The following is a 13,629-nucleotide window of genomic DNA, read 5'->3' on the forward strand; positions in this document are numbered from 1 at the left end:
TTTCCCCTTCCATTTTTCAGGAATCTGTTTTTCAGATTTGTAACTCTGGAGCCATAAGATAAAAAAAATATACATATAAACCAAAAATATTTACTTTTTGTTTTTTTTTGCCATATCTTTGAAGATTTGCTGGAAAATCAAAACAGTCATGCAATTGTCAGAGGGGGAGCACAGAATTAGGAGAGCTTATAAGTGGTTTCAAGGTTAATAGAAGCTGTGTAATGTGTGCTGAAGTATATACTCCAAAGAAATGCTTTCAGTGATACAGATTTGGAAGTACTTTAAAATCGATTAGCTATCTGTACAGTTGGACACCTTTATTATATAAAAAATGCCTAATAAGACAATTACTTCAGTTGCTGCTCCCAGCACACATGCTAATAAGTATGCACTATGTACAACTATTTCAAAAAATGTTATTTAGAGCACTGTCATTTAAATTTTGATCTAAATGTAGTTTCTAAGTTTTATAGCATATCTTTGAGGTGTAACAAAATAAATTACCATTTAAGTGCAATCTTCATAGATGCAACAAACTTTCTTTCATATTTTGACATATGGATCAGTGGCAGAGCCAGTAGAAAAATAAGTAAAAGCAGTTTTGGGAAAGAAAGATTAAAGAATGTTCTTCCTTTCCTTTATTGTTCCATCTCTGTTCTGTATTTCTTTTTCCTTGGATAAATGTATAGGTTAATCATTTTGAGATGCCTTAGCAGATCTTGTATCTGTTAGGAAAACCAAATAACTGTTAGTGTCTAGTACTAGGTATAGTCTTATATGTGTGTATGTACAGTAAGTGCATACAGTGTCATACATCTTAGAGTTTATCTCTGCTCTTGGATCTTTATAACAACATTATGTGACTGCTACACTTCCCTGTCGTGCCTTGAGTATAGTAAATACAATTATTATAAGCTGTGAAATTAGTTTTTAAGTTGAAACATTCAAATATAGCCATATTCCTAAATGACCTCAGAGTAAAGTTTGAAGGCTACATTTCTTTTGAATCAAAATGAGTATAAATCACGTCAAATACCAAAACCCCTTGAGTGAGTAGTCTACAAATTGTCAATACATGTGATGATATCGACTAAACCAATTAAATAGGATGGGAAAAAATAATAAAAGTGAATTCATGGCAAATGGATTGTAGTCATCACTGTGAAGAGGTCAGGGAAACTTTTCACTCATTTTACATTCCTCACCACTACCATTGTACCACTGCAAAATAGTGAGGAAAATGAGATGTAGAATAAACCTCAGTAACAATGGTATTATTGTCTGTATTTTATGTGTCAAATATCTCAATATCTTGATATCACTCCCTTTGTATATGTGAGAGAAGCAAGTATGTTATAATTCTTACTATATAAGAGATAATTTACATGAGACTATATTATTATAAGTATAAATCTTTTATACATGGGTATGTATACAGAGTGCACTTGCTTGTACATAAATATAAAGCATGCATTTTAAGTTTCATTTTTTTGAGATAAAGTAAGAACAGAGCAGTGTTGAAATCAGTAATGAAAATGAGACAAAAGTCTTCAATTTGACAGGCATTAAGAAGTCTCCTATAGTTTAGGAACTATAGGAGAAAAGAGAATGAGGTTGAGGAAATTATTTCATAGTCTGGGAACAAGAGGCCTTTAATTCTGAAAAACAGTAGTTTTGAAGTTGATACGAGGAAAATATTTCACAGTACATAAACATAACATCTAGAATTCTCTTCTTAAGAGATACTAAACTTTAAAACCTTAGTGGGATTTAAAATCTTAAGAATTCATATGAATGCCCTTCTTTCATAAGCCAGATACTTACTTGAGACTAACAAACAGCCTTTGTAGTCTGTGTACTAAATTTAGTTGCACATTCCTTGAAATAGCTTGTGCTATTCACTGTGAAGTATCTAGACTAGGCCTCATAGAAGGGCAGTTTAATTACTCTGAAATCAATGTTGCTGAATTTTGACTTCATGCAAAAATATTTTTATACATGAAATACCTTATTTTCTGAGAAATCATAGACATTTAAAATACTGTTTTGAGTAGTTTGTAGGTGGTTATGGATTATGTGCTTTGACTAAAGAGAAAAGAAAATTGAAAATATTCAGAAAATTTCTAGTTATGCTCTTGATTGTGCTTATTGAGCAACTGCTCTAATCATATGTCTGTATCATTTTAGGTATAGAAATAATCATTCAGGTGATATTTGAAGATTCTAACATGTAAGATCTTGTGTTCATACAGAAAACTGTTCTGTACCAATCTCCGAGATCATTGCTGTAGAAGAAACTGAGTTTAACAAGAAACAACGTAACCTTGGTAGATGGCAAAAAATGGCAAAGCTACATGCTTTCACAGGTAAGGCAAGTCTCTGGGTGCTTGTGCTTGTTATTCTGTGAAGGTAGTTTAAGGCAGACCCAATGGAATTGTCAAAGTTTTTAGGGTTTTTTTAACAGAAATAATGTGTTTTAAAAAACTCCACCTCCAAAAAAGCAACCATCCAAAAAACAAAAAAATCCAACTAAACAAAACCAACAACAAAAAAACACCAAAAAAGACACCCCCCAAAAAAACACCCCACCAAAATCCCACACTGAAATTAACCCAAACAAAAGTCCCACAAAAAACAAACAAAAGAAACTCCACCAAAAATCTGTTTGTTTATATTTAAAGACCCTTATGTGGAAAATAAAACTCTTCCTTTAAGATAACATGCTGTGTATAGTTATTTTTAATGAAGTTCAAACTAATGTCTGAGTGTTCACCCTTGTGTCTTTTTGTTGTTGAATGACTCTGCTGCAGGACAACTGCTTTCTATTTCTTGACTAGAAAATCGAGAGAGGCTGAAAGAATGAGTCCTCAGTGTTTTTGATTACTCCTAGCCATCAGGATGTATGCATGAAAGTTACTTTGCATTATTGACTACATTCTTAAAACAAAGTGCCAGAAATAAGTGTCTGGTTTTGGAAAAGTGCGATGACTTCTGTGCTAAAAAGATGCCATGCCAGAATTTATGTTGTAGAGTATTTTCCTCACCTTTACTCCTCCAGTAAGAATGATTTGAGATACTGTATATGAAGTGTAGGTATGAGGTCTTAATCCATAACAAAACGTTTTTTTCTCAAATTTCAGCTTTATAGGATGAAATTCACCCTATTGGTTGCACGATCGTTGATGTCAGTATGGCTTATCTTCTTAAGCTTGTGGCTTTTTATGTAGATATTGCAGACTTTGATACAAATAATATGTAAGCTCAGTGAACTTTGTTCACAAGTATGTCTATAATAAGTTGATGAGACATGGCAGGTGTCTGCTTGTTAGCAAGTGTTTTCATTTGGACTCTACAAATGTGCTGGTCATACTCTGAATGCTTCTGTCATTTGTAGAAGTGTGTAGTAGAGGTTAATTACAGGTCAGTATTTTGGAGATCTTTCTGAAGTGCAATTTTCATTTCACAGAACCATCTCATTATGGTTTTGTTTTTTGTTGTCTTTTTTTTTTTTTTAATTTAAATAGTGTATTATGTGAAGAAAGCCCGAAATCACCGCTGGCGGTGCAGTGACGTGACGTTTTGGTGTGTAGATGAGCACTTATGTAATCAGTGGACACAGGCACTGAAGGAATTACTTGAAATGCAGAGTAAGTTTGAATAAACTATGAACATTTGCACCATCGTTTTGTAGGCTTGTACATCAATCAATCAATGTTATTTTAATATATCTGATTTTTTGAACTCTTAAGAGCAGCTTATGCTCAAAAATTGAGGGAACCAGGAGTTGAAGCGATTCCTTTTCACTACTTTATCTTACATATTCACTAAGTTGTACTGAGTGCTTTAATCAGTCAGGACTGTTGGTCATACAATTTTGCCCAGATATAAATTATTTTCACAAAATAGAGACACATTGGAAGCTTAGCAGAGGTTTTAAATGACTGTAGCTTTGGAAGAAGTAATGGGCAGATGTAAGCTCAGGGATTTAAGGTACTCTAGAAATTTGAGGTCAAGGACTGTAGCAATTGGAAGATTTATGTGTGTGTTTCACCTTTCCAGACTCTGTCATCAACAAAATGTATCTTATGTAGTAATAGTTCCCATTAATCATTGCTGAGGCTCTTGGACATCTACTTCATGGGAGGTTAAAAGTAATTTTGAAGGAGTTATTCCTGAAAGAGATACCTTGATAGATGTCAGGAAGCAGCAGGAGCAGAGTGAGTGACAGAAAGGAGGTCAAGGGTGATCATAGCAGAGGCAGTGCCTTGCTGACCAGGGTCCCACTGTACCTGAGCAGGGTGGGCAAAGCAGGGATGGGGATAGATACAGGTCCAATTTACAGTCCAGGTGAGATATAGTAATTGGATCCATCCAGGGAGGCTGGAGCAGAACAGTTGGAGCTGGAGACAGGACTAGGGATGAGCTCCCTACAGTATAGGTCTGAGGCCCTTCTGAGATACAGAGCTGCAGAAGGGGATTGGATACAAGTACACCTACAGTGGGACTTAAGCAAATACTTAAGGCTTACAGAATAAAAATGAGTATTTTAGAAAAACTGGTCTCAACAGGCATTGAAAGCATTCTTAATATTTTTGTTTTATATACATTACAAAAGGTACATCTCTCTTTTTCAAAAAAATGGGGTTTGTACACCTGTGAGAACTGTGGCCTGAGCAGTCAATTCATTTGAATGAAGTTGTTCATTTTATTAGTAACAAATTCCTTCAGCAAAGGGAATATGTTCTCAGATGGGGTGAATAGTGCTTTGAGTGTACAGCAGATTTAAACCACTCAGTCTGTCTAGACTGGGTGGATTTGTTGTAAAACTGTGCTGATGTAATAAGTCTGATATTTTTTCCTTTTAAGCTAAAAATCTAGAATGCCATTTGAGGAAGTACAGATGTTAACGTTTTTGTCTGTTCCATAAAAAAGGAGATCTAGGTGCAGCAAGCATTAGTGTTTTGTATCTCTGTTAATACAGAGGTGTAATAATTGTTTTAATTGACACTACTAGTGTAAATCTATAACCGTTTGGACAAATTTGAGCTAGTAGTATCAAAGGTGCTTTTGGAGGGGGGAAGGGGTAACACTTTAGGGCAACTAACAATGTAGGACAAGCATTTGCTGTGCAGCGTGTAGTTTTGTGAGGCATTCTTAGTGTGACTTGATCACAGAAAGGAAATGGATTTCCTTAAATATTATTAAAGAAAGAAGAAAGTTTAAATAAATTTATGTAAAAGTATTTTTATGTATGCTTCACTTACAAGTGGCTTTGCTACTGCTGCCCTTTTCGTCTTCTGTGCCTGTAATACTCATGTAATTATAGTAACTTGAGTAGTGGGAAGGTACTGCAAGAATGACAAGTAACAATGTGAGCTAGGGAGTCAAAAGAAATAATTCTGAATTTCATCTGCTGTCTTATTAGCAATTTGTTCAATACTGTTGATACCAGTATAATAAAGAGAGCAGATGTAGCCGGCTCTTATAGTTCTTTGTTAAAGAGTTACAGGTCTATTATGCTGTGTTTGCTTTGATGTTAATAGGTTTGGTTCTGTATGGCTTAATTAATTTTTTGATGTGTACAAAAGCAGTATACTATGGCTTTCCTTACTGCAGAGTCTAGACCAAAGCAGCTGCTTGTGTACATTAATCCCTATGGAGGAAAAAGACAAGGGAAGAGGATTTATGAACAGAAAGTTGCTCCACTCTTCAGTCTGGCTTCTATATCCACTGATGTTGTTAGTGAGTAATGAGTGCTTTAATTTCTTAGTAAACACAATATGAACTCTTTAAAACAATCCTGAGTAGCTGAAGTTCTTTCTGTTAGTTACCTTTTCTTATTAGGGAAATGAAAGAAGGCAGAGGAGAATGTTTTCTAAATAAAGCATAGGTAGCCAGATAAATAGCAACCTTCTATCAGCTTCCTGCTTACTAAAGTAAAACTTCTTGTGCTCCTGTGCTATTTGAGCTCTAAATAAAAGATGCTGCCTTTCTTCTCTTTTTCAGTTTCACTGTTAAATCTAATTGATCATTTGCACAATTTTTACTGAAATATTTTTTTCTGTATGTACGGTGTATGTCTCCTTTAATTCTTTCCCTGGCAAACATCTTTTGAGACACATCTTATGGACAGGCTGTTTTATAGTCATATTGGTAATAGAATCATCGTTATTAATTATTTTTATAATTCTATATTATATACAGCTTTATAGTAGTTTTTAATAATAAATTTTAATGTGTTTATTTCTTCACAGTAACCGAACACGCTAACCATGCTAAGGACAACTTATTTGAAGTTAATATTTATAAATATGATGGGTAAGTAACTTTACTTGCCTTTTTTATTATTTTTGAGCCAATATATTATGTAATTGGTCTGTTCTTGTCTCTATTTTAAAAGGGTAGCCTTCATTACTAATACATGTATTGCAACAACTGAAAGTCTTGGGGCATGTTCATTTTTGTAGGAGATCCACATTTAGGTATATAAAAAGAAAAGTAAACTGTTTTAGTAAATTAGTTCAACACAATATATTCAAGCATAGTATAACAATATTTGTGTGAGATTTCTGTTCAAAAGATGGATGTAAAATTAATTCTGCTCAGTTGAGCATTCTATTATAGCTCAAAAGCTACCCAGAAATGTTTTATGGTCTTGACATACATAAGTTCAGAACACTGCACCAGTAGCATTCGGCCTGTGTGTAAAAACATGGACTGTTCAGAAATATTTCAGGCGGCTCCTCTTGCTATATATGACTGTTCAATAGTGGCTACATCGTTTCGCTTTATTTGCATTTCTTCTGTTTTGAAGTTACTGCTTTAAAAGAAGGCCTGACTGAATGGTGATCTTGTGTTCCATTATTAAGTCTGCTGTAGAAGCAGAATATTTTAATAAAAATGCTAGTAATTTCAGTTTCCTGTTCATGACATGAAACAAGTTACAAGTCTGAAGAAACATGAAAATGTATGCAGATAAACTCTCATACCTACAGTATTTTAAAGTTGTATTTTGTGCCTGTTGACAGGTACGTTTAAACTGGTAATTTGCAAAAAGAAAACACATAAACACATTGAGTCTTTTCACAGTATGTTTGCTGAAGTACTTGCTATTTTCATTGTCTCTGTTGAGTAAGGGCATGTTGTTGGGAAATGGTTTTAGTAAGAAATGACATTCATAGGCTGAGTTCCCAGACTTCACCTGCTTTGAAATGACTTGCCTTCAAATAAACGGTTTTGTCTATGCTGTGATTTTTCTTAATTTTTCAGAAGTTCAAGGAAGGAAAACATTGATCCTAGAAAAACCTAATTAGTTGTTATTTTTCCTTTTCATTTGAAATAAGTGTAATGATGGTTGGTGAAATTTTTTTACAGCAAGTGGCAGTGACCAATTGTGGTAATATCTGAAGTGGTTTTGGCAGGTTCAAAGTCTTGTATTGTAGAATTTTTTTCACTTTGCTTTTTTTTTTCTTTGTTTTGGTTTTTTGGGGTTTTTTTGGGTTTTTTGGGTTTTTTGGGTTTTTTTTTTTTTTTTTTTTAGTCTCTCTAACATTCCAAGATGAACGATAAGCCAGAGAACTGCATCTTTTTAGACTCATAGGATTCTTCTGTTCCTGAGCTGGGCCTGGATGTCAATTTGTTTGGGATCTGTAGCCTGTCTTTCCAAGCCTAACTTTTGTCCATCATGTACAACTCTTTTTCTGTGGTCAACAGTGATGTTAGGAAGGACTTCCTGAATTAAAACTACTTTTTAAATAACAGATTAAGTGGTTATCTGGAAAATTTTAAAAATGGTTGAACCACATAAATGTGTGTTTCTTCAGGTTTGACTTTCCTCACACAGAGTTAAAGGTTCTTTGGATTCCTGCATCTAATTGTTGTTCAGCTGTCCCCAAAGACTGGTTCTGATGTTTGGCTTTCCCTTAATTCAGTGATGCATTTCTTCATTTCATCTCCAGATTCCCTATTTGGCAAAGCATTACATGGAATTCTGCAAGTAGATACAGGATTCTTAATGATAATTGCTTTACTTCTTTTCAAATGTTTTACTTTAGACAGATAATTTAAATCTCTTATGTGTGTTTCCTGTTTGTTCTTCCTATTCTACCTTATAAGAATTTCTTACAGTGAATGTAGTCACCTAATAGCTCAGTGATAAAACAGCTTTTATTTAAGCAGTTACTTAAAATACTCATTTGGTTACAATATAGCAGGGTTTTATGCATGACTGTGCAGAACAATTAGAACATGCTGAAATATCATGCAGGTAATAGCCATGTTTGGAAGCAGTGACACATCACTGTGGTTTCTTAGGCATATGTTTGTTGCACAAGCCTTTGTAAAATTGTTTCCTACTTTTTGAGTTAGTTCACAGAATGGCTGAGATTAGAAGGGACTGTAATTTTTCAAAAACTCTTTCAAAAAATGTACTTGTGGATTAGCTTCTGAAGTCCTCTAGCAGATGTTGTTTGCTGTTGTCATCTATCTTAAAAGGGAAATGCTCTCCCTCTAGTAAAATCAAGCCAATGAGTAGCAATCACTCTAAGATGCTTCTTTCAGACATTCTTCACCAGGGGCCTTCACATGTGTAGAATATGTCTGACTTGTACATTGGTCTTCTGTTATTTGCTGTGAATTTGGTTGTGCTGTTACTGCATATGTGAAGTTCTTTATTGTATTTACCTTTGATAGGTATAGACCTTCATATAACTGTCCCCTCTGAGTCTGGATACAGTGTTTGTTATAGATGATCAAAGGGCTGGAGCACCTCTCCTCTGAAGACAGATTGGGAGAGCTGAGCTTGTTCAGCCTGAAGAGACTTTAGAGCATGTTTCAGTACCTCAAGGGGGCTTAAAAGGAGGCTGGAGAGGGACATTTTACAAGGGCATATAACAGGACAAGAGGGAACAGTTTTAAAATGAAAGAGGAAAGGTTTAGATTAGGTTTAAGGAAGAATTCTTTGCTGTGAGAGTGGAGAAGCACTGGAACAGACTGCTTAGAGAAGTCATGAATACCCTATCCCTGGAAGTGTTAAAGGCCAGGCTGCATGGAGCTTTGAGCAAGCCAATACTGAGACAACGCTGACCTTGAACTGACGTGGAAATTTTTGTTTCTTTAGCTCATTTTTTGAGTCTGCAGAGAAAGAGAAGGCTAAAATTCAGGAATAGTGTAGTTAAACTATTGGAAGAGAAAAAAAAAATACAAAACTTGAAAACAAGTATCCTTTTATTTTTCTCTCTGTCTCCTAGGTCTTAACTTAGAGTTGAAGAGTTCACGTCTTTAACACTGTCCTCACTATTCACGGGAAAAAACTACTGTTTTTTTCAAGGTTTCCATCTGCTGAAAATGCAATAATAACTAAATTTTAATCATCTATACTTAAAAATTAGATTAATTTGTCTTGTGAAATAAGTGCTTATTCTGCAGTATCTGTTGCTGATGATGTGAAAGAGTATTAGTTTATGAGTTAGAAATTATTGCTGTAGATAACAGTACACATTCCTAGACTTGTGTGCTAGGAACTACATATGTAACTCTGGATTTCTCATGTGTTCCTTTAAAGTATATTTGAATTAGTTTGTTTAGTTAAAGAATGTTTATGCTTACTGAGTGCATTTGACTTGTTGTTCATAAAATGTATCCTGCTGTAAAAGAGTCTTTTTACTTCCTAGTATTTGCTTGGCTGTGGACTCTCTGCTGAGCTTTAACATACTCAGGATCTGTATAGCTGCTGTACCAGCTCTGACCTGAATTAAATTTGTGAAACAAAGTTTTTCATCTGGTAACATTTAGAACTCTGTCTCATTATGAATGGTTATGTAGCTATAAATGACTTCTGTCAATTTGATAGAATCTGAGCATGTTCAAAAGAAGATGCAGGCATGCACTTCTCTGGATTTTGATTTTCATCTACTGTATGTTCCTATTAAATAGTGTAAAATATACTTCTGCTTGAAGTGGCAAATGTTAACTTTTTCCTTTTTAGTAAAGGTACCTTATTTCCATTTTGTGTACTTCAAAAGCTGTATGTACAGTCCCGTTCAGTGTTTTATTTGTATAGTGAATTTCCACTAATATTTGTCTGTCTGCACACAGTAGCAGAGGATAGAGATTTTTGCAGGTTGCATTCCAAATTTTTTTCCTAATGTTACAGATATGTCTAGGTGCATTTGCAGTTTTGTAGCTTGAAATTTTTTTCCTGCATTTTGTTATTTGCCGAGTTGACTGTGGGCTACTATATTCTGTAAAAATGAAGGAAGATAATAGAACAACTATTTTTGGTGTGCCCAGTGCATGCCCTAAGTAGAACACTTGCCGTGTTGTTTATTGACTGTTAGTGTGCATTCTAATTTGTGTTTCCTGGCAGTGTTGTTTGTGTTGGTGGGGACGGCATGTTCAGTGAAGTGATGCATGGTCTCATTGGAAGAATGCAGAAGGACTCTGGCATAGACCAAAATAATCCCAAAGCATCGTTAGTCCAGTGCAATATAAGGATTGGCATAATTCCTGCTGGTAAGAAAGGGCTATCTTTCAGTTTAATTTATTCATTCATTCTTGAAATTTTTTCCTATTCATAACTTGATGAATTTAGGCCTAAGTGTAAGATCTGAGCAATGATTTCTATCAAGACACCCAATTAAAAACGTTTGTATCCATATAAAATTATTTATCACATGCAATTTAATTTAAGAAGAATATTTTGTAAAGGAAATCAAATCTTAATGTATAACTTCAGAATTTAATTACTTTTTTTTGTGTCTTACTGTGTGATAATATGAGATAAGATGCTGACAGTAATACCCTTCTAAATGCATTAAGAAGTGGAATTTACTAAACAGAAATGTACCTGATAATTTTTTTTCCAGTTCCAAATCCGCCACTAATTTAGTTAGAATTATAATGAGAACTTTCCAGTGGTCTGTCAAACTCCAAACAAATGCTAAGATTCCTGGACTCTCCTTTCTTCCATTTGTTCTCGCAGCAAGTACAGGGCATCTACAACTGAGGAACGGTTCTCATTTTCCAGACCACACTGCAGTTTCTGCCCTTGTTAGAGGTGCTACACATTCACAGTTGTCAATGTCAGCCACTTTTTCAGGCAGTCCTGACTGCTGTCATTTGAGAGAACTCATTCTTCAAACTGAGGTCTTTCTTGATACGATTATTGTTATTATTATTGACCATAAAGGCATTCTTTAGATCAGCCTTACTATTTTCAGTCTGGTGTCCCAGCTGTTACCTCATCCTGCCCATTTGGTCCTTGAAGATTCCTTCAAAAGCAGATAAACAAGTTTGCTTTCTCTTACAGGACAGAATTAACTGCTGCAACTCTTTAACAGAATCAGTAATTTTGAGGTCTCTGTAGGAATACAGGGAGACAGCCCAGTATCCTTTCAATGCTGTTCACTTTTCTTGTCTGATGCTTGAGCTTTGAATTGAAGAACTGGACATGAAATAAACATTGTGAGCTTCTGGTTAGAATTAAAATAAAGGCTTCTGAGAAAATTTAGTTCAGGTTGTAAAACTATACCGAGTGAAGTACAATGTTTGTACTCTCAAGCTATGGGTGACTAATTTTATACTCCTTACATCTTTGTGAAAAATGTATCCAGACCCAAATGTTCTGAATTGTTGCTTGTAAGAAGCTTAACCTTTTCTGCTTGCAGTATAATAAATGTTTGGTATCTAAAAATTACAATGTGAATATCCCCTTAGGGATTTTCACCCTCCTATTACATTTAAGTACATTCTGATTTTATTTGTTAAAGCTTTGTATTAAAGTCAGTATGTATAATGAACTTCACAAGAGTAGAACTTGAAGTGTTCTTCTTCTCCTCCTTTTTCTTACTTGGGCAAATTTCTTGAACTAAAGATTTTTCACTTGCATGACTGGTTTCAGAAGATTTTGCCTACTATCACCTATTTGGTGATATGTGACTGTAAGAAAATACAATTGAAAAACCAGAACCTCAATATTAAGAGCTATTTCTTTGTCCTCAGGAAAGATTAACCTTGCTTTTTCAACATTATCTTAATGTGTTTTTTCCAATTACACCCAAAAAGTATTATCTTCATTGATATTTTAATTTTGTTAACATTTATCAAGTCACTTCTCTTACATATTTTAATGTTTTGTTGTGTTTTGTCCTCTGTATCCTTTTGCTATTTGAATGTATACTGTATGTTCTATTCCTAGAACTGATGCGAGGTACAGCCTTGTAATCAGTGCTATAGTTCAAATATTTTCTCCAAGTCATTATTCAAATCCCTCAAAAATTATTTATAATGATGTGTGAGTAAGCTGACCTTAAAGTTCTATTAAGTGTTTAGAAATAGAGAGGATAATATATATCCTGATCTGTTTGTATATTGTACAGTATTTAAAATGATCCATTACTGTATATATGTGAAAGTGCTTATTTACTGAAAAAGGTAGTCAAGTCACTGAACAAATATTGACACATCTAGTCATTACAGTGACCTTAAATTGAGTATGAAATAACATAACCCTCCCTCTAGGCAGCAAGATTTGGGGTTTTGTTCTGGTGTGTATTTTTCCAGCCCATGGTGAAGCTGTTCTCTATTTATCTTTGCTTGATATAATGGAGTTCTGGCCATGTATTGACCCCAACAGATATTCTAGCTATATCACTACTGCAAGAAATACGTGAAATTCTTAAGACTTCTTTTTTTTTTTTTAACTAAACCAATAGTCCTGAAATAAAAGTCAAAAGTAATAATGAAATAATAATCATACATCTAATAAAACTTCATCCATTGTGTTCTACTTCTTTATAACCAACCTTCTTTAAAATAGCCTGAGAACTCATTAATAGATACTGAAAACAAAGACTACTCCCAGTTTAGAGATGAAGATCTAAAGCTCTGTGTGTCTTCTGATGCATAGAGATGGTTTACTCAGTGATGACAGGAGCATGGGGTAAGGTGACAGTGGATCAGTGTTTTCACCTTCTTTATCACTTAGTTCCTGAAATCAGGTTGTGTTAAGAGAAACTTGGCAGATTGTGGTTTGTGGTTGTGATTAAACAGTTTCTATATTGAAACAAACACTAAATTCAGCAGATAGTTTTTGCTCAGAGACTGACAATGTAATTGTACAAAGGTTCGAAATTACAAATGAAAGAGATTTAATGCTAAAACACTCTAAATGACTGGGTTTCAATGATAAGCTTTATTTCATAGCGGAATTCGATTGTGCAGGCTCTTTTTTTTAATGTTGAATACTGTTTGTAAATCATGATTCTGACTTTCTGGAGCAAGTCCCTGCTTGGATCTTTTGTTTGGTTGGTTGTTTTTTTTTTTTCTTGAACAGTTGTGTCAGTTTCCCAATGGCCTCTTTCCTTAGTGTATCTTATTGTTGAAAAATATAATTTTTTTCTTATGCATTATGGAACATTTCTATGAAATAACTTGTAGTTTTGTTGACCTGGATAAAAGACTTATACTCAAATGGCAGTTTTAGCTTCTGAATTTATCTTAGTTGCAGCCATTCTTCAAATCTGCCAGTGGAAATTGACTCTTTGTCATTGTAAATGGATTTACTGTTAAGAGTACTTAGAAGCTGTAGTGTATCTCTGAAAACCTCTTTTTAGTTATTTTTTCCTCTAG

General features: G+C 34.3%; 1 protein-coding gene across 3 annotated transcripts in view; it reads left to right on the forward strand.

The window, feature by feature from the left end:
* CERK (ceramide kinase) overlaps positions 1–13,629 on the forward strand; it is a 43,841-nt gene that overhangs the window by 6,988 nt on the left and 23,224 nt on the right. For all 3 annotated transcript variants that reach the window (XM_053978254.1, XM_053978255.1, XM_053978256.1), the window contains exons 2-6: positions 2,253–2,366; positions 3,525–3,647; positions 5,617–5,742; positions 6,255–6,318; positions 10,367–10,512. In XM_053978254.1, coding sequence (XP_053834229.1) covers positions 2,253–2,366; positions 3,525–3,647; positions 5,617–5,742; positions 6,255–6,318; positions 10,367–10,512 — 573 coding nt within the window. The remainder of the gene's footprint in view (positions 1–2,252; positions 2,367–3,524; positions 3,648–5,616; positions 5,743–6,254; positions 6,319–10,366; positions 10,513–13,629) is intronic.

Source organism: Vidua macroura, chromosome 5 (assembly GCF_024509145.1).
Source record: "Vidua macroura isolate BioBank_ID:100142 chromosome 5, ASM2450914v1, whole genome shotgun sequence".
NCBI classification, from domain to species: domain Eukaryota; kingdom Metazoa; phylum Chordata; class Aves; order Passeriformes; family Viduidae; genus Vidua; species Vidua macroura.